At 47.7% G+C, this 22,462-nt stretch overlaps 1 protein-coding gene across 7 annotated transcripts in view; it reads right to left on the reverse strand.

The window, feature by feature from the left end:
• Window positions 1-22,462, reverse strand: part of ARNT2 (aryl hydrocarbon receptor nuclear translocator 2) — a 189,027-nt gene that overhangs the window by 148,486 nt on the left and 18,079 nt on the right. For 3 of the 7 annotated variants that reach the window (XM_032263863.1, XM_032263868.1, XM_032263865.1), the window contains exon 1: window positions 5,090-5,227. The exons of 1 other annotated variant lie outside the window; for it this stretch is intronic. In XM_032263863.1, the coding sequence (XP_032119754.1) occupies window positions 5,090-5,162 (73 nt within the window). In that variant the 5' untranslated portion in view covers window positions 5,163-5,227. Of the gene's footprint in view, window positions 1-5,089; window positions 5,228-6,111; window positions 6,296-7,748; window positions 7,905-22,462 lie in introns of those variants that run through there. 3 more of the 7 variants (XM_032263867.1, XM_032263866.1, XM_032263862.1) reach the window with 3 other exon arrangements.

Raw genomic sequence — 22,462 nt, forward strand, 5'->3', positions numbered from 1 at the left:
TTAAAAATGTATCACCTGCTCAGCTAATGTTCTAAGGAGCACAAGTTTTGGTATTTTAAAGCCATTACCTCGCTCCTGCCTTCGAGTTGAGGAAATTTCAGGCAGGATGAGACCTTATCCATTGTTGGTAATCCTAGAAAGTTGTCATCCCTTCCTTTTCCAATCACCGGAATTTAATTTGGGAAAATCAAAATGCCAGTAGTTTTTGCAATATAAGTTGCAAAAGTAAAGCTCCCCAAACCCTTGGCTGGTGGGGCAAAGGGTGAGGAATACTGAGAAACCCAGTCCTTTCCTCCGACAGATGTGGGGAGCAAGGCAAGGAGAGATTAGGTGACCTGCGTGGGTGCCCACAAGTGACTTTTCTTTTTCTTGTCTTATTTCATGTCTAGTTTCTTTTGTTCATGTCCCATTTCATTGGCCAGAACTTTCAGAGCAAAATACTGAGTAAAAATGGCCTATCCTGGGGTAAAAGAAAGTCACTACTTTGCAATCAAATATACCTGGTTTCAACTCACAACTCAGACGCTTCCCAGCTATGAGTGACGGGCTACGCTAGGTCAAAGTGTCAGCTGTGAAATGTTCCTAATATGTACCTTGAAGAGGCATTTTAAAAATTAAGGGCCGGGCGCGGTGGCTCACACCTGTAATCCCAGCAGTTTGGGAGGCCAAGACAGGCGGATCACCTGAGGTCAGGAGTTTGAGACCAGACTGACCAACATGGAGAAACCCCATCTCTACTAAAAATACAAAATTAGCTAGGCATTGTGGCGCATGCCTGTAATCCCAGCTGCTCAGGAGGCTGAAGCAGGAGAATCACTTGAACCAGGAGGCAGAGGTCGCAGCGAGCCAAGATTGTGCCACTGCACTCCAGTCTGGACAACAGAGCGAAACTCCGTCTAAAAAAAATTTTTTTAATAAAAATTAAAATTAAGAACAAGGTATGTAATGAGCCTAACACAGTGCTTGGGGAAAAATCACTCAAGCGACAAGAATTAAAATGATCGTGATTATGCTGATGGTAGGCAATCCTGCTTGGGCCTTGCATTTAACTGGAATGAGCTGCTGGTTTAAGACATTCTTTCTGTTGTCAAGGAATCTGCTCCTATGCCTACTTTAAAAAGTTTATTTAAGGAATGGATGCCTCATCTTATCAAATGCTATTTTTGCTAACTAAGTGTTCTGGATACTAAGTAAGCCAAACAGAAAATGCAATCGATGAGACTAAAATTGGCTTTAAAGATAAAATGTTTTCTCTAATGTTGATTTTTAGAAGCTGCCCTTAATAAATTCAAACAAAAGTAAAAACAAAACAAAACAAAAAAAAAAACAAGTCTCTCTCCTGTGTAATCTAGGTCCATATCTATAATGTGATCAGCTGTCAGCCTTCCCTGGAAAAGTGACTGCCCGCTTCCCAAATCTGGCATCTTTTCTCTGTGACGTAAGTCCAGGCAAGCAAAGCTCTTGGGATGTCCACCCAGAGAAGGTGGCTTAGGAAGGTCCCTGGCCAGGCTGGAGGTGAAGGTCCCAAAGACAGGGCCTGGTATCAATACAGCAAAGAAGGCTAAACCTTAGATGAAGAGCAGCCCTGTAAGCCGGCTGCTGATCTGCTCCAGGGCTTCTGAATTTCACTCCAAGCAAAGAGCACTGACCACTGTCTAGGGAGAAAAATCACAGTCTGGATACCTCCGGGTGCCTGTACAGCCACCGCCACACCCTGCAGTCAGGGGTGGACATGAGTAGAGCCTTTCCAGAGAAGAGCTCAGCAGTCCGTGTCAACAGACAGAATATCCACGCACATGTACACCCCCGACAAACACACTCCCCGCTGCCCGGGACCTGACACAGACATAGCTTCTCCCTCGCTGTGATGGGAGATGAGAGGGAGGGACGGGGTGTGTGTGTGCGCACGTGTGTGTGTGTGTTATGCATGGAAAAAAGACTAAAAGGCAGACAGAAATACACTAATATGTTAAACTTGGCTATTTCTGTTGTGAAAATTATAGGTGGGTTTTATTTTCTCCTAAGAGCTCTTCTTGTTTCTTTAAATATTCTAGTTTTTTCCCTCAATGCATGTGTTAATTTAATGCTAATTTAATGATATGCCAATTGAGTGATCACAAATAGAAAAATATTTTTAAAGGGTTTCATGTGGAGGACAGAGGAGAAAGTATATATAACGGGTGAGAACTAGAAGCAATGAATGGATGAGACAGAGACAGGAAGATGAAGCCCTTTTTAAACAGTAAGTGTCCAATAATAGGACAGATTGGCTTAAGAACGATGATACAATTTTACATAAACTAAGATTTACGTTGGGTGCTCACTCTGCTCCTCCCGGCACTCTGCCATCTTCATTGCATAAGGTTTACATCCACCCTATGAGGTAAATACAAATTTGTCCTATTTTACAGATGAGGAAACTCAGCAGCAACCGGTCAGCCCTGTACCCTGTAAGTTGGCTAGCGAAGGGCAGAGCAGGCTGTCATGTGTTCGGCCACCCACTGTGGGGTCCCTGTCCCTTGTGATGCCCAGGCGGAGGCCAGGTGGCTGAGCAGATCCTTCCCAGGGGCAGCAAGAGACGTGCCCAGGCCGTGATTCTCAATCACAGGCCCAGATGAAAGTTGTATGGCACGTAGGACAGGCTCATGCTTTGGGGTCACTCCATCTAGCCATGGGGTCCATGGGGAAGCTACTGAACCTCGCTAAGCTTCAGACTCCTCCTCTAGAAGATCAGGAAAATACGTCACACGGTTATTGTGAGTATTAAGGAGGGCCAACTATTTATGATGTCTAACAGAAGAAATATTCCTTCTCCTCTGTTACTTTCTCTAGAACAAAACATCTTTCCAAGCAGACATTATATGTTTATGTATGTGTGATCTTTACATAACCCTTGCACAAATTACTTAGCCTCTCTGTGCCTTGGTTTTCTATCTGCAAAATGGGGACAGCAACGCACCTCCTGGAGTGATGAGGATTAAAGAAGCTGATCGTTGTAAGGCACTTACAATGATGCCTGGCACAGCAGCAACACATGTGAGTGTTCAACAAAAATACACAAACACATAGATGCAAACATGACTCAATCATTTTGCTATGGTAAGGAGCTGAGTCACCTCTATACTGTTGCTTTTCTGGTTCTAACTCACAGGAGTGCAGGAGAGGGAAGGGCAGGGTGGGCAGAAGGTCCTCCAGACTACACAGCACCCCACTCATAACACATTCCCCGCGTGAGGCTATGGCCAGAGGCAGAAGGAGGAGCTGCCAAACCCTGGCAGCTCCACCTGTGCTGACCTCCCGCGGTCCCTCTACCCAGAGTCCTGTGTCTACACCAGCTGGCAGGCCCGCGCAGATCTCAGGCGCGAGTGCAGGCCCCGCTCGGGCCTCCCTACACAGAGCTGAGTCCTGAACTGGGGGCCTGCACCCAGTCCATGCTGCACTGGCCTCCTCCAGCCTGTCTCCCACTCATCTCCTCTCAGGGCTTCACACACCAACACACACGCCACACACCACTCACACACACAACACACATGCATACCACTCACACACACCACACACCCCAACACACATCACTCACATCAACACCCAAACACACCACTCACATCAACACACATACACAACACTCACACACCCCACGTATCAACCCACATACACACATTCACACATCCCACACACCCCGCCACACATCACTCACATCAATACCCAAACGCACCACTCACACATACCCCACACCCCACATCAACATCAACACACGTACACCCCACATCAACACACGTACACACCACTCACACATACCCCACATCAACACACGTACACACCACTCACACACACCCCACATCAACACCCAAAACACCACTCACATCAACACACATACATAATACTCACACATACCCCACACACTCAACACACATCACTCACATCAACACACATACACAACAGTCACACACCCCACACACCCGACACACTCACATCAATACTCAAACACACCACTCACACACACAATACATCAACACACATACACAACAGTCACATACACCCCACCCCTCCACACCACTCTCAACACACATACATGACATTCACACACCCCACACATCTTGCATACACCACTCACATCCACACATACACACCACTCACATCAACATACATAGAACTCACACATATCACACACACACACCCACACCACTCACATCAACACACATACACACCATTCACACACACACTACATGCATATCAGTCACAGCAACACACATGCACACTATTCACACACACACCACACAACCATCCACACACACCAACACATCACACACCCCACACTCCCCCACCATTCACCTCAACATACATACACACCATTCACATACACACCAACACACCACACACACAAATCACACACACCACTCACACCATTCAACACATACACACCATTCATACACACACCATACACACCACTCACAAAAACACATACACAGCATTCACACACACCACTCACAACACACATGCACACCATTCACATACACACACACCACTCACATCAATGCACTTACACACACACCACTCACACACATCACACATCATTCACAAACACCACACACACTGCTCACACACCACTCATATACACACCCACACACACACCACACACACCACAAACCACACATGCACACACCAACATACCCACCATTCACATCAATAAACACACCATGCATACAACACACACGTGCACCACTCACAGAAATCTCACCACACAAACCATTCAAATGAACATACACACACACCACAAACACACATCACACTACTTATACACACACACATGCACACATACCACATACACACAAACCACACACACAGCTCACCCTGGAGCTGAAAGGAAACAGCCTCCTCCTCACTGATGCTAAGAGCTTTGCCCGAGTGGGGAAGTGTGCACCTGCACTTGTCACAGCCCTGGGACCCCACAGCCCTACACACCCTTGGGAAGGAAACCCAGAGATCCTGGACAAGTCATCCATCCACCCCCTCTTGATGCCCGTTAGCCACAGGCAACCAAGCAGCGCCTGGCAAGGAGCTCGTGTGAAACGGGCGTGAGCAGGACCCTCACCTCGATTTCCCCAAGCAGCTGAAGGCTTTGCCACATTTGGAAAAGACAGGAGTCTGATGCAGCACAGAAACATGAACGCATTCTGTAACACATCAAAATTCAAATCGATCTCAAAAACCAATGCCGATCGAATTGTCGAATTGCGGCAAAGGAATCTGATCCCCTTGGTGAAGCAAAACCATTGAAGAGCTCCCCCACCTTGCTGGTTCCTCACCCGCCATGCTCCCTTCCACCTTCTCTAGGCAGACTTTCGTCCGTCACCCCACTAGAGGGCTGCCATCACCATGAACAGTGGCTCTTCTGCCCCGACCTTCTCTGGGGGTGTGGCTCCCCTGCTCCACCTCAAGCATTTTCGCCGGGTTTTCCAGGCGCATGCCCTCCACCTCCTGCCTCCAGCCCCTCCTCCCAGGCCTCCTTTGCCAGCTCTCCATCCTCTTCCAAACCTCAGGGCATCTCATGCAGCCTCCTTTCCTTTATGTCCTCCTAGGTGATCTCATCCAGGCCCTGGCAGCAGTGCTGCCTCGGCTGCTGCTTCTCCAATCCACGAGGAAATCCCTGCTGATGCCTCTGACAGGTGTCTCCATCTTCTGGGCTCTGCTGCTGGCCTGCCTCAGGACGCCAGCCACTCTTGCCCTTCCCACTCATTCCACGTCAGAAAAGGCCAGGCCTTGCCTCTGTCCTCTAATACATTTTCTTTCCTTTTAGCCCAAACCCGGAGTTCCCTGCTATGATCCGCAGGTTCCTGTGTGGCCAAGCCACTGCCCACCTCTCCAGCCTACCTCTCTGGATCCAGCCACGCTGCCCTATCAGTTTCTTGAACACACTATGTTCCCTCCCACCCCAGGGCCTTTGCACATGCTATGTCCTCTGGCAAGAAAGCTCCCCTCCCTCTCTTCACCTGATTAATTCCTTACAGTCATTTAGATTTTGTTCAAATATCGCTTCTCAAGGAGGCCTGTCTCTGAACGACCCCTCCCCTACCCAGGCTAGGTCTGGTCCCTGGTGATCCATTCTGACTGTACCTGGCCTTCTCCTGGGAATGAATGAAGGTCACAGCAGTCCAGCTGAGAGATGGCAAGGCGTGAATGATGGAACCGCAAGGAGGGCACGCCAGAGGAAAGAGATGATGTCACTGCCTCAAAATAGTGTATCGGCGTCAGATCCCCAAAAGGGAAAATTCTAAAAAACCTTGGTCACCTGATCCTCCTACACTGTATAGGGCAAAAAAATTCTAGAGACAGAGGAAAAATATGATTGGGCTGGTTGCATATTTACAACTGCCATGCCACACATGCTCAATACATGATGACTTTTGCAGCAAAGTAGAGGCACGAGTGCTCATGCATTCCTCAGTTCACTGACTCAGGGGTCACACGTTCAGTAGCAGCCTCCTTCCAGCTCTGGCTTCATCGCTATTTGACTCAGTTTCTCCTCAACTAAGACATGGAGCTCATCAGAACATTCTTTCCTTTTTCAGAGGTTGCTGTAAGGACATGGTCTCTGTTTCCATTCTAAGCAGCATTTGCAAAGCTCTTCTTTTGAGCCAGGGGCTGTGCTAGAAGCTGAACGATGGTCAGAGATTAGGGACCCAATCCTGCCTCTGACAAGTTCAGTCTTGAGTGTGATGGAGGCACAGAGCCCGGTAACTTCACACTGAGAGATGCACGCCGCAAGGGATACTGGATACCGCGTGGTGGGGACGGCCGGGAGGATCTGAGAAGGCTTCCCGGTGGACACCACCCCTGTGCTAATCTGGCAACGCACTGCAGAAATGCTCTGGGAGGAACAAAGTACAACAGGAAAGATGCCATTTCCCAAAAGCCTTCCTTTGACTGCTCCGGAATTTCTGAGATTCATTTAGCCCCCTCTGAGGGATATGCCTTCTTGTTCATTTCCAGTCCCTGGAGCTCTCTGGCCTCTTATCGCCACTGCAACTCCCTACACGTGAGAGTTACTCCCCCACTCTAATGCGAGCCTCTCGTCTAGATCTCTGCTCAAGATCACTGATCATCACCAATGGCAAATGCACAAATAGAAATATCTGCATTCGCGACAGTCTGACTCCAAATGCTAATATCCCCCCAGGAAATTGTTTCCCATTCACACAGAGGGGAAATGACTGCTTGCTCTTACACAAAGTTGGAATGAGGTTTGGAGCTCATTTAAAAATCAGTACAAGCTAAAGATTTTGTAAGGTTCACCAAAACACAGAAAGCATATCTGGCTTAGAATGCACATCCAGCTACAGCCTACCTCACATCTCAGAGGCAGGCACCCTGTGTCGAATTCCTATGACACAGTGCAGGCAGTGAAAACCTGGAAAAAAACGTGGAACTTGAGAGCATCATAGATGAAAGGAACAGGAGGAAATGGACAAGAAAAAGACATCTTGCTCTCCCCATTATGTCATGTGAATCCAAGTAAGAAAAATATTCCCTGATCTTTACATTGAGAAAAATTAATTACATGCAAACTTCCACAACATGACAACATGCAATATTTTAATGACCATTCAAATAAACGAAAAACCAAAAGGCTCTTTCCATGGGTGGGAGGGGGCGAGGGCAGGTAACTAACCAAAGAAAAACACTCTTCCCAATATTCCTTTCTCTTAGAACGATTCTCTTCCCAGAAAGCACATCAAATACCACAGCCCTACCTTTTCAGAGGGATTAAACAAAGGTCTTTCTTCCTTGTGACCAACACCTTCTTAGGAGAATCTGTTATCCGTGTAGAAGGAATGTCAGCAACCTCTGGGAGGAAATGTAGCTGCATTTGTATTCTGCTCAGAAAATGTCATCACAGATCTGTTTACCTTAACTGTGGACCATGATTCAGCCGTGACAACTGTCTTGCATACTGATCAATTTATTTGCAGCAAAATTTCTAGCATTAACTGCTTAGGTTCTGAAAAATCGGTTACTTGGATTTCCTGTGCAACCATAACAAATGCACATTTGAAAAATCTAGATTGTTATCCAAACATTTCAGTGAGAGATCATAAAGGATTCTTCTTGAAGTGCAAGCAAGGGAGGGTACCTCTTACTTCCGAACGAAGACAGGGCGCATGATTCCCAGAGGACCTCCATGGGGTAGGATTTTTAGAGCAGAAAGACAGAAAAAAATCATTAGACCGCAAGTCAGAGAACTCTGACGGCACAGCCTTGCTGGGCTTTATCCAGCTGTGAGATCCTCTGTAAGACATTCTTTTCTGATCGGCAGGCTGGGCCAGGGTCTCTGCAGTAGAGAAGAGGATGACCACTGAAGCCGGGCAAGCAAGAAGAGGCCGGGTCCTGCCTCCCCTGGCTGGTGCTTCCAGCCTGGACACTGAGCCCTGGCTGCCTGCCTGAGCCCCTTTTACCAGGCATGCAGACTTTGGCATTAGGGAATTGGAGCCAGTCCTAAGGCATCCTGGGGGAGATGCCCTCCAACCTCAGCTAACAGTGTTGGCTTAGGCAGAGTTCTGGCTCTCCTCTGGAACAGGGGCACTGCACTACAGCACACGGCGGTGTCAGCCCCCATGTTCCCACCAGTGTCCGAACCCACTGACTCCAGCTTCCTTCTCCACCTGCTGGCTGAAGTCCCATTATCTCTGTGCTGAACTTTGTAAAAGGGGTAAAAATAAAACAGACCCAGCAAGAAGGTGGGTAACCAGTAATTCCAAAGGAAGAAGAGTAGAGAGGTTACTGTCGAGGTTATGATTCTGGAGCATGACAACAAGGAATAGTGACCCATGCAACCTGCCCCACTCTGTGCGAGACAAGCCCACAGGTGTAACAGCAATGAGACATCCATCCACGACTTGTCTCATGCTTGAGTCAGATCTAAAAGCCGCAGACCATCAGAGGAAAGTGTGTGTCATCAACCACACAGAAGCTACCCCAGAACATCTGGGTTGGAAGGCTTGGTGTACGTCAGTGGACTGGACGTCCATGATGAAGGCTCAGAAGGACTCTCAGCCAAAACCTAGCCTGCTGGGTCCTGAGTCTAGGGAATCAGGAACCCCGTGTAGTAAGACAGACCCTGCAGGAGAAAGGGCAAGGCATGGGCTGCTGGTGGGAGAGTGTGCAGGGGAGCTCGACGCCCTGATTCTACACATTCAAAAATATCCGAAAGAACCACGGGATGGTTCATTGAGGAGGCCTGCCAGTGAGACATAATTTGTCAGCCTGGAGAGTCCTTGAGGCAGAAGGAGGGATCAGATTGTCTTCAGATACCTGAGAGACCTTCCTGCATAGAAGGGAAGAGGCCAGTTCTCAATGACTGCAAAGGCCTCTGCACAGTGGCAAAGGATATGAAAGGCAGGGGGGAAAAATGAATGACTACGATGCATGTTGACTGTCCAAAGGCAGCTGGAAGTTGAACAGAAAACAAATGAACTAACAAGTCTGACATAAAGAGAAAAGCTCACAAATTATGGAATACTCCTCAAAAATTACTCAGCCTTTAAATATCATGATTTCAAAGTAATGTTACAGGAAAATGCTAAAAGTAAGTTCATAGAGCAGGATACAAAATCATATATGCAAACATATTTATCAGGGATCCATCAAAGTTCAGCTTCAGCCACACTATTTCCCCAAAACCTATTATTTGGCCATGGCTTCTAAATGAATACCTTGGCCTTTGAAAGGACAAAGAGTCAAATACCTATTGTGAGATCATTTCGGGCATCCCTGAACTTCTGCATAATCGATGACCTTACAATACTCAGGTCACCACCATCTCTACATCTACAGCATACCATCATCAATACCACAAACAAGGCATGCTACATGAACTCACTGCAAGTCTGCATATTCACTTTCAAATGTAAGCCTGCATTCTAGATGTACTCAGATTAAAAAGCTCCCTGTATGTATGATATATTTTGAACTCTCCCAGTCAGATGGTGTATAAATACAAATATTATTGCAAGTATGAAATGTGCAATAAGCCTTGACCCTATTGTAAAAGCCATTAATTTTATATACAAAATAGATGTGCAAATCAATTGTTAAAAACTTTAACAAAGTATTACACGTAAAAAGAAGCGAAGAAATAATACAAATATTAAGAGCCAACCCTTTGGGAGGCCAAGACAGGTGGATCACGAGATCAGGAGTTTGAGAGCAGTCTGGCTAACGTAGTGAAACCCTATCTCTACTAAAAATATAAAAGATTAGCTGGGTGTGGTGGTGTGTGCCTGTAATCCCAGGTACTCAGGAGGCTGAGGCAGGAGAATCCCGGGAACCTGGGAGGTGGAGGCTGCAGGGAGCCGAGATCGTGCCATTGCACTCTAGCCCGGGCGACAGTGTGAGACTCCATCTCAAAAAAAACAAAAGAGACAACACACCTGCTTGCTACTTTTACAAAGACTGTCATATTCTTTCTGAGCCAAGATATATACAGAACCATAAATATTGCTAACAAAACAGAATAAAAGAGATTATTAGCATATATTATAAATCACGTTTTTGTGGAATTGTTTGGTATACTGGCCTTCACAACAATGGATTTTAAATTCCTGTTTCTGTTTAGACCATGCATCTTTCAAGAAAGAGTCTTATTTGGAATCCTTCTTATCTTATAAGGACAAATTAATTGTCAACTTTATCAACTGTGCTACCTCAAAAATTCACAAGGGAAAAAAACCTCTCCTATTACAACATAACGTCTATTGTAAATCATCGCCAGTCCAGACATGATTCACAAAACCAAACGTGTCTCATCCTTCCACCAAACTCAGCTGCAAACAAATGTCTATATTCATAATGTCTACATCATAGATTGAAGCATGGTGAACAGCAGTATCTAGCAGGGACAAGGTCCAGGTACGACTGTTGCTGACTTAGACTTTAACTTTACAATGTGAGGAATCCTAATAAATAAAAATAACATAAGAACAATACCTATTTTTGTTAGAAGGTCATATTTTCATACAATGATTCAGCTTTAGCCTCAATCACAGCCAAACATAGATGCTTCACCATTCAGCATTAAGGAAAACTGAATTAATTCAACGTACCTCTAATCTTCGTACATCCAGACAGAGAGAGAGAGAGAGAGAGAGAGAGAGAGAGTGAGTGTGTGTGTGTATTGAGGTAAAACACATTAAAAAGGGGAACAAAGCTAACATGGGATTTTTACTGCCCACTTATCATTTTCTATTATCTCTGTGTTTTAAAAACTTAAAATACAATGCTCTTATGATCGGGAAGCAATGTGCAAGTGATGTAATCGAAGGTAAGTGAAACGCGGGGCTCCGTGGGCAGGCTGCGTGGAACCTGGGAACACAGAGCTGGGGGAGTAGCACAGAAGCTGGCAGTTGTGAAATGGTGTAGCCACCTCGAGCTGAGCAAACTTCCCTACGAGGATGAGACAGGGGTGGTGAAGGGGGACAGGCACAATTCAAAGCTGAAATAGCTACTGAGTTCCAGAGAGTTGGCAGGTCCTGAGCAAGCTCAAATCCGTACAGCAACACCGTGAAAGAAGCATCATTTTCACCGTGTCCTGGGTATGATCATATTCAGGGTTTTCTGATCAGTACAGTAGTACATGTGCACAGGAAACAATCTGAAATATTCAGGAAAGAGTAAAAACCGGGAGACGAGGCCACACAGGAGGAAAGGAGACAAAAACGGGATAAGAGAGATGAAGAGGGTGAGACGCTGCGTAAGAAGATATTGGAAAAAAAAAAAAAAGAAGATATTGGAAGATGATTTATTCAAGGTGGGGGAGAGACGCTGCCACCAGCTCTGAAGTCAGGGCAAGGGATAACAGTGGCCTGGCGAGCAGAGCGATTGAGTGAAGGCCCACATCGCTCCACAAAGGGTGGACTGAGCTTATTCCACGGCACAGTACAAGGCCCTGAATGACGTATAGAAAGGAAAGACGGAGCCCATCGAGATGGGAGAAGGACCAGCAAACAGCCAGGGACGAGCTGTGTGAAAAGTGACACAGCAGGTAAACCCAGAGAGCTCTGGGAACCAGCGTTGTCAACCAGCACAAACCAGGGCTGACAATCAGTGGGACGGGTCCAGAAGGCTCTGGAGGAGGCAGTGAGTGGGTGGATTCTGAACACTGTTTAACCAGTAAGTAACTGACACAGTGCATCAGCTTGAGTCCTGCCTGCTGGGCTCACAGATATGCTGGCCTTGTCAATTATCATCCAAAACCCACACCTTTGAAGGAGAGTGGGACAAACACTAAATCCGACAGCATGCAGAGACGTTAAAATCCCGGGCACGAACGAAGACTGTCCACGTAATCAGGGACACGTGCGCCTTCTCTACGTGGACCTGATTGTTGGTCCAGCCACAATGAAAGCAACTACCACCCTTCTTGGTGCCAGGGCCCACACAAGGCATGAAGCAAACACAGCCCCCACCAGGATACCAGACGGTTAATCACTGGGAAGATATGGGTGACCTGGGACTATCACTCCCTAATTTAGACAGTGTACGGTGACCCGCACTTCCCGTACATTTAACTCAAACCCTATGGAGGTGGCGCTATGATGCAGACATCTGAACGGACGTGGTAACGCAACACAATGTGGTTATTTACTCAGCAAATCAATCCCTCACTTGCTGAGTGTGTGTTTCTGCTTCCCCAGGTAGGAGAGGCTACCCGAGGTCGGGAAGCAATATCTATTCATTTGCCATATGGAATCGCCACACCCTTCAATGATGACCATGCTTTCCTTGTCGCCGTGTTTGAGACTGAGTGGACCCCACGGAATGGCGTTCCCGGAAGCCTTGGTGACTACTCAGATCCCAGCTGCCAAACCTGCAAGCATCCTGAAACTCAGCAAGAACAGAGTCCAGACCTCGTAAGATGTTGAGACTTCACCTACAGCTGCCACACCCAGGCTAATGAAGCATCACTCCAAGACTAAGGGGCCCATCCCTGAGTCTGCAGGTAAAGGTGGGTGGGAAAAGCTGAATAATAAGGGGAGCTGTGCAGGGAGGGGAAAGGATGAAGGAGGCTGATGACTTGGGCTGCAGCAAGCGGAGGCTTCCTGTGCAGTTTGCTGAAGACAACGTGCTCAGAATTGCACACGTGCATGGCAGTAGCTGGGACACAGTAGCCATTCAACACATTACTTTTTCCTTTTTTTCCCCATGTCTCTTCAAATTCCTTTTACCATCAACACCTATTTTTTACATGGAGGAATGAATGAGTCAATGAATGGGTAAATTTTGCTGTAAGTCTGAGTGCTCCCCTAAGAGGCACATACAAGGTTATCGGCTGCAAAATCAATGCCAAGTGACCCAAGGCCGTTTCAAAGCTGTCTCTGGAGCCCACACACCTCTCACTTCTAAGCTGGTCATGTCCTTGGACAGCATATCCTTAGTACTGCCTGCTCCTATGGACGGAGAGCGGGAGGGAACCTGGCCTCTGAGTCACAGGAATGTGGGGGGTTATGGGGTCAGCACGGGAGGTAGCTGCTGTTTGGATCAGGAGGCAAATGGTTCAATGGGAAGGGGTGGGAAGGGGAGGACCAGGGCCCCGGATGAAAGACAGCAGTTCAAAGGCCGGGGCAGCCTCCGCTCAGCAGTGATGGACCTTGCTGCTTCTGAAACAGGGACTGACCCAATAACGGATCTTCTCAGGGGAAGTTACTATGCCCGGAATCCTGGAGGCTCAGCGTTCTTCAAAAGTGAGAACCAAAAAAAAGGGAATGGTACTCTCCACTGCCAGCCTCTGTCACCCAGAGAGGGAAAGAGAGCCTCAGGCAGAGCTGGCACCTATGGAGGGGTGATGGGGTCTGCTGGATGAAGGATGAAGGCAGGCAGAGGCCAGGAGGTGTGCGGCCAGGAGGCCCAATGGCAGTGCTGGTTGTTGACTGTGTCTGCAGACACCAAGGGACTGGGGGCTCTATCAACACCATGCCTCAGGGAGTGTGGAGAGGACACGTGACCAAGGGCAGGAGGGGCGAGTGACCCAGACATCCCTGGTTTACCCACAGGGAAGGATCCAGGGGTGCTTCTCCAGAGCAGGATTTGGAAAATATAAAAGGAGAAGCTGGCCTTGAACAGCCCCCCTGCTGTATGCATCTTCTGCCCACCTGTGCCCAGGACCTCAGAAAGATTCAGGAAAAACTCCCATGAAAGTAGCACTTCTTCCTTATCTTAACCCAAGCTCCTGGCTTCAACCTCATTTCAGTCTATTACGGCACTCCTAGACACGCCCTCTCCTCTTCCTTCTCTCTTCCACTCCCCCTCCTCTGCCCCTCCTCTGCTCCCGCCCCTCTCCCTGTCTACCTGTCCCCTCTCTTCTTCCACTCACTTGCCAATTTTCTCTTGATCTCTCACTCCGTCTCTTACTCCGTCCCCACTCCTTTGACCCCTCTGGGCACCCCGATTCCTACCAATGCTGTCCCTCCCCAACAAACAGCACAGATGAGCTCACACTCACACCTTCACACAAACGCTCTCTTTCCTTGGTCTCTCTTCTCCAACTTTGTCACGCTGGACTTTGCTTCCGGAATCAAGCTTCCAGGCGCAGCCACATGCTCCTTACTGTTTGACTCTATGTGAAGATGAATGGCAATGATGCAAACGTGCATGAGAAAGACAGGCAGCAATGGCAATTCTATTATTCTCAAGTCCACGGGCACCCAGGGTGACATAGGAGCCCTTTCTGTTCGGGAAATCTTGTGAAATCACAAAGGTTGGGACTCAGTAAACAATACCCAAAACCAAGGCTTCAGAAGCAGCCTCAGAAGAAAAATGTTTTTCTCTGGTCTTCTCTAGCCCTCCCGTCCCTCAGTCCTATTCTCACCTGAGGCTAGACACAGGCACTAGAATCCCTCTGCACCGGGGCAGGGCATGGAAACCAGAAGGCTTTTTCCCCAAAGCCAACCATAAAGCTTAAAAATATCACTCTAGCTAATTTACACTCCCACCAACAAATTAGTTCAACCATTGTGGAAGACAGTGTGGCGATTCCTCAAGGACCTAGAAATAGAAATTCCATTTGACCCAGCAATCCCATTACTGGGTATATATCCAAAGGATTATAAATCATTCTACTATAAGGACATGTGAACACGAATGTTCATTGCAGCACTGTTTACCATAGCAAAGACCTGGAACCAACCCAAATGCCCATCGATGATAGACTGGACAGGGAAAATGTGGCACATATACACCATGGAATATTATGCAGCCATCAAAAACGATGAGTTTGTGTCCTTTGTAGGGACATGGATGAACCTGGAAACCATCATTCTCAGCAAACTGACAGAAGAGCAGAAGATCAAACACTGTATGTTCTCACTCATAGGTGGGTGTTGAACAATGAGAACACATGGACACAGGGAGGGGAGCATCACACACTGGGGTCTGTTGGAGGGAAATAGAGGAGGGACAGCGGGGGGTGGGGAGTGGGGGGAGATGGCATGGGGAGAAATGCTAGATATAGGTGATGGGGAGGAAGGCAGCAAATCACACTGCCACATGTATACCTATGCAACAATCTTGCATGTTCTTCACATGTACCCCAAAACCTAAAATGCAATGAAAAATAAAAATAAAAAAAAATCATTCTAGCTTTCCCTCTGCCTGTCTGTGCAAAAACTGGCCATAAAGAAACTATCTGCCCTACTTTGACTGTAGGTCATAAGACCCCCATTCCACAGAGGGTCCTGCGTCATACTCAGAAGGAAGGAATGCGTGGTCAGCAAGGCCAGGAAGAATCTCAACAGACAGGCATTGCTGGTTTTCCCCACTCCATCTACTGCCGTTATCAGGCCCTTTTTTTTATTGCATTTTAGGTTTGGGGGTACATGTGAAGAACATGCAAGATTGTTGCATAGGTACACATGTGGCAGTGTGATTTGCTGCCTTCCTCCCCATCACCTATACCTGGCATTTCTCCCCATGCTATCTCTCCCCAACTCCCCACCCCCTGCTGTCCCTCCCCTATTTCCCCCCAACAGATTCCAGTGTGTTATCAGGCCCTTTTTATCCAGTCCAACTTTGACATGGCTATCCATACTTTGTTGAACCTAAGCATAAAAATAGACAATTTCCCCTGCATCTTTGGGTCATTCTGAAGACTCTCATGTAGACATTAATAAAATTTGTATGCCTTTTCTCCAATTAATCTGCCTTTTGTGAGCTGATTTTTCAGCAAACCTTCAGAAAATGAAGAGGCGGCTTTCCCTTTGCCCCTCCAATAACAAAATGATATCTTATTTGTTAAATATAATTATTTCAATAAAATTCCTTTTCTAGGCTGTAATCCCAGCACTTTGGGAAGCTGAGGTAGGGGGTAGGTGGATCACCTGTGGCCAGAAGGTCGAGACCAGCCTGACCAACATGGCGAAACCCTGTCTCTACTAAAAATACAAAAATTAGCCGGGCATGATGGTGCACACCCGTAGTCCCAGCTACTCAGGAGGCTGAGGCAGGAGAATCGCTTGAACCTAGGAGGCAGAGGTTGCAGTGAACCAAGATTGCATCGCTGTACTCCATCCTGGGCAACAGAGCAAGACTCAGTCTCAAAAAATTAAATAAAATAAAATGCCTTTTATAAAAAGGGAAAAAAAATGTGGGCATACCCTCTGTTTACACAACAAATTGATTAAGGAAATCACATATCCTTCCACAGATCTAAAATCCCCTTTAAGAGGTTTTATGAAACAAAGTAGTTTCCTTGTTGAATATATCCCTTGATGAATATATTCATCCATCATTCACCAAAAAAACGTTTTGTGTTAAATTTTAAACCGTGAATTACTCTACAAATAGAAAATATATGCAAAACGGTAAAAATGTTTACATGCAAGGCATTAAAATCTGTTTACTTTTCAAAGCAGTTAAGGTGTTTTTTTATGCTATTTAGTACTATAAACCAAATGGGATGGTCCTCGATGTCTTAATTTATGCTTGGGACCCCAATACTTGAAGATAGGGGAGCATGAGCTTCCGGAGAAGAAAGAGGCTGTGGGTTCTCCTAGCACAGGAGGCTGAGCGTGATGGTGAGACCACGCCTTCCAGTTATAGAGGAGGACAAGCTCTCTGTTCACGGGAGCATCGCTGCATTTCTCAGAGGCCGCCACCCAAGCAGAAGACCCACCTCCACCGGCACCAGTTAAGCCACAGGTCGGCAAGCTTTTCCTGGGAAGGATCAGAGAGTAAATATTTCAGGCTTTGAAGGCCATAAGGTCTGTGCGGCAACTCCTCAATGCTGCAGTTACAGTACAAAAGCAACCACAGACACAGTCTATAAATGGGTAGGCGTGGTTGTGTTTCAATGTATGAGCACTGAGACTTGAATCTCAAATAATTTCCACATGTCATAGAATATTCTTTTGGTGTTTTTTTAATCCACTAAAAAATGTAAAAATTATTCTCAGTTCATGGGCCATACAAAAACAGGAGGCAAGTCCGATGCAGCCCATCAGCCATACTTTGCCAACCTCTGATCTAAGCATCGGGTCCCAGAAGATTCAGGAAGAAGCGGGAAATCTTCTACCTCTAATTCAGCTGACTTGATGGGCAAGACACTGCCTTCCCCCCACCCCCGTGCCCCAGAGACGCAGGGCTGGTGCAGGTGCACTATTTCATCAAAGTCCACACCCTCCAGAGAGCGGCAGCTGAATGGGAAACAGATGCTGCATTTTTACCTATTGACAGTAGACCCTTCATCTTTGCAGCTGAGCTTTCAGGAGACATCAATTCTCCATGGAGAAAAACCCTCACGAGGACCACGGTCAGTTCCATCAGGCCATTTAGGCTGACCTCCCTGAGCTTGTGCTACAGGAAGAGGAGTTGCAGCCCTGGGCAGCGACCCCCGTATGGCTGGTTGCTTCCAAGAGCTACTTCAGCTGCTCGGTTTCCTGCTGGGTTGTCCCCACCAGTAGGTCTGGAGAGAGGGCTTCAGCCACCTGGGGGTCTTTGAGGAAGCACCAGAGGGACAAAGCCCACCCTCAGCACCAAAATGGAGAGAGCTGAGGATCACGTGTTAAGAAGTGGCGACACCTGCAGCAGCAGCAGCTGGATGAGTGGGGACAACAACCGGGAGCCTGGAAAACAGCCAGACAGGAGCAGAGACGGGTGCCACGCAGTGAGAAAAGGAGTTTCCTGCCCAGGAGGTCCAAGGGAAGAAGAGATGATCACAAGAGGAAGGTGGGCCTGTCTGTAAGAACTCCTGTTCACCAACTTCAGACTGTCTCCTGGCCACTCCCCTTTACGACCCATCCTGGAATGTCTTGGAGACAGGACAAGCTCAAAAGAAGCCACGGAGCCCTCTGTGCCCTCTTCAGGACCCTGAAGGGAAGCCTCGTTGTTACTGGAAAAGGAGCAAAAGGGATTTCAGAGGGAAGTGGTTGGCTGGAGCAAGGTCAGGAAAGGTCCCGTGCAGTGGGGTGGGAGGGGGTGGATCTGGTCTGGCCATAACCTGGGCATGGCAGGAACAATGATTACTAATGCCCTATATACCACGGCCGTCATCCCAGCCATGCCCTGCATGGAAGAGCACCAGGCCCTCGAGAAGAACATGCAGAGAGGACAGAGGGGGCATGCTGTTCACAAGACCCAAGGCTACCAGCCTCCCTGAGAAAATGTGAGGTTCAGGATTCTGGTTTGGTTGCTGTCTTTATTTTGGGGGGACTGGTTGGTGGTGGCAGGTGGCTTCAGAGGTACATGTAAGTACCTGAGTCGTGTCCAATTCTCCACGGGGGGGACCATGACATTGAATTCTGGGAGGGATATAAATGAAGATGGGCAGACTGACGGCTGCTGGGAAAAAAACCTGGGACAGAATCTGGGGCGGGAGAGTGCGTGATTCATCGATGTGTACACACCCCGCCCGAACAGGGCCCACCCAGCACAGAGCAGGTGCAGGGCAAGATCACAGATTAGTCCATTAAGGGAAGATCAGTGCTGGATTTGCACGTCTGTGCCCACTGCTGGCCCGGCGGACTGCCCAACCACTGTCAAGTTTCTGTGTATTGTGGAAGAGAGGACGGGAAATTGTGTTCCTTCATTTCCCAATTCTGATTACTTCTCTGTCACTAAAGCAAAAAAGACCACTAGCGCAGAGGAAAACCCTGAAGTCACAACCAACATCTTTGAAGAATCAGGCAGATTCCAGTCCTTCAGAGACACAAGAGTGAACATGCAGAGAAGCCAGCACATAGGGCCTGAAGCTATTTACAGCCCCACTGAGACTGGACAATCAGCACCTACAGTAGCTTCGGGCTCTGTTCCTTCGGGAAGGTTCCTCCTAGCCCTCGGCTATCCCAACAGGGAACACATCCAAGGAGCTTCCAGGATAGGAGGACCTTTGACTTAGGAGCTTTGCTATGGCTTCGATGGTCTGGTTTGATCCTATAAATGACACACAGATGATCTTCCTGTTTTCCCATGAGGTGAACCTAACTCTGGAGTCTGGAGGAAGCGGCCAGCTGTGTGTGGAGAACAGGTGAGAGGGGAGGCTGGGTGGACCTGGGAATCTCAGACACACAGCCACGTGGCCTGTTGCATCCAGCACAGAGCAAGCCCAGGAACGCACAAGTTACAGCCTCGGTGTCAAGTCAGAGGACCTAGGAAGCTCCCGGTGGCACCAGGAAGTGAGTGCTCATCCTCAGGAGAAGACCTAGAGTGACCTAGGGAAGCCTTCAGAAAGGACAAACAGATCCTGGTGACCACCAGGGGGGCCTCAAGGACAGGCGCCTTCATCCCCAGGCTGCCCTGCTGTGATTTCTGGGTGACGGTGAGGCCCCAGGGATGGGACTGCTGAAGGGGAGAAGAATGGGGAGAAGGAGGTGGTGTCTGGTGGGGTCCCAGGGTCTTTGCCACTTCCCAGGACGGAAGGGCAGTCATGACATCTGGTGGTGCAGGGCTTAGCTGGGCAGAGGCTCTGTCAGTGGGTGGGCTTCTTTCCTTAAACCAACCAAACCTCCACCTCTCCAGACAACTATATCCCCTACAATTTGATTCAATTCTGACCCCAACTACCTGGAGTTGGCATCAATCCCCACAGGTTACGGGCTCAGTCCCACACGCCTGCCCCACTTCAGACACCAATCACATGTCCGGGCCTCCTACAGGTCTCACCAACCGGCTACAAATTGGGGGCTCCCACAACTCCCCTTCTTGGGTTTGACAATTTGCTATATCAGCTCACAGAACCACTACTATTACCAGTGTCATATAAAGACTACAACGCAGGAACAGCCCAAGGAAGACATGCACAGGGCAGGCGACTACGGGCTGGGGCGGGTGGAGCCTCCATGCCATCTCCAGGCGCCCCACCTTGCCAGCGCCTCCATGTGTTCACCAACTGGGAGGTTCCCTAAATCCCGTCATTTAGGGGTTTTTATGTAGGCTCCACTATGAAGGCATGAGTGATTAAATCACTGGCCACTAGCTTGATATCTAGCTCCATCCCCCTGTCAGAGGTCAGGGGGTGGGGCTGAAAGTTTCAACCATCTAATCCTGCACAGAGCGTGGCCCAGCCCCTTCTTGAAGCCGTCTACGGGCCCCAGCCACAAGTCATCTCATTAATATACAAAAAACACTCTTATCACTGCAGAGATTCCAAGGGTTTTAGGGGCTGTTTGTTAGGAAACAGCTGAAGACCAAATATATGCTTCTTATTATCACATCAGGAACTTTAACTAGGCAGTATTAGGCCATACCATTCCTTTGTTCAGAAAAGCTGCATCAGTCGAGCTATTTTCTTCTGCCTTTTATTTTAAAAAGGGACTTGGAATGCAGAAAGGATATTCTAATCAGAATCTCCCGATGACATATGATGTATCAGATAGATCCTACATCTTTTCCAATCCACTTCCTGGCAGGAAGCATGTGTCGAATGAACATTGAGGAGTCAGTTCATTACACATCGTGAAATTATATTTGCCTATTTCTAGACCAGAGACCAGACATGGATATGAGCAGATGACAATAAAAGTTAGGAGTTGTATATTGAAGGAGTAATATTTGCTTTCAACCAGCTGTGGTTCTCTGTTTCCTTCAGAATCCTCTTCATCTCCCCTCCAGATGAGAGCAGAATTCACTCCTTTTAAACTGAAAAAGTCTGAGTCAAAAGAATCCCGTGCCAGGGACTTGGAAGACCAGCTTAGGGTCTCAGTTCTACCAGTTCCTCCTCCCTTGTGACCTCAGCCCTCCTTCACATACAGTTTCTACATTGATCAGCTGAGCACACTTCAGTGGATAGTGGTTTCAAGCAAACGAGGTAACTCCTGCACAACTACTGCGTAAGACTTGACACAGCCCTGCGGAGAAGAACGCAGGCAGAAGAGCTGAGACCACATCCATGTTCCTCACTTGCTAGTCCATGAAACTGGGTAACAGTCTGACTCCTCTCCATCTGCAAATTATGCACCATATATATCCACGCCTCATGAGGTAATGTCCAAGGTGTCTCTGTAAGGTCAAAATTGCAATGGACACACGAGTACTGGTTATACTGTTGGATAATTTCCCTAGATCCCTTTGGGTCTGTGCATCTACATAGTCAGGGTGAACCACCCCACAGTGCTGCCTCTTTCAGGACTGGAAGAAGGCACCTAAATCTTGGCCCTCTGGGCCGCGCAGAAGCTTCCACTCATTCATTCAGCGAGTACCGTTTTTATTGTGCAAAGAGCAGTGGTGTTTAAGGCACTGCAATAAGTCCACAGATACCTGCAATAGACAAATAGAGAACTCCCCTTACATTATCCAGCCGAGCTGATGAGCGGGTGATTCTGACAGTGAACGCCAAAGATGACAGTGGCGGGCAGAGACCCCTCAGGGCTGGAATCAGACAGGCCTGAGGAAACCAGGCCAGATGCAGATGGTATCCCTCTGATGACAGATCCATGGACAAGGAAGAATTGTCACAGAGGCAGATTTTGAAGAGTGGCAGAAGATTCGCCAAGAGCTGGGACTGTCTAAATGTAGAAAACATTGCTCTGTAAACTGTAAAGCTCTATGTCCCTAGAAATATACCAAGCAAGGCCTGGGTGAGCATCAGGGGATGGCTTTATAGTAAGGATTCCCGCTGTGACAACAGGGTTAAAATAAATGACCCGTATCTTTCAAGAGTGTGTGATGCTATCAACTTCAGCAAATCCTTGGCATATGTGTACCTAGAGATTTCACAGTTAACCTCACACTCTATATTCTAAAACTGAACTTAATTTTTTTCTCCCCAAACCCTTTGGCAACCTCACATCCAGGTTCTCCAGCAGAACCTTCCTTCTTTACAGTTTTGAGGTGGTTCAGAACTCCCATTTCCCTTTCACAAAGGTTTTCTGGACACCTCTCTTGTATATTAGATACCATACCAAGGACTGCCTTCATGCTCAAAATGGAGTAGGGCATTCCAATACAGGATTCATTTAAGCTGTGAATGAAGAAACAATCTTGA

Source organism: Sapajus apella, unplaced genomic scaffold (genome assembly GCF_009761245.1).
Source record: "Sapajus apella isolate SASKATOON/1434 unplaced genomic scaffold, GSC_monkey_1.0 scaffold139, whole genome shotgun sequence".
Lineage (NCBI taxonomy): Eukaryota > Metazoa > Chordata > Mammalia > Primates > Cebidae > Sapajus > Sapajus apella.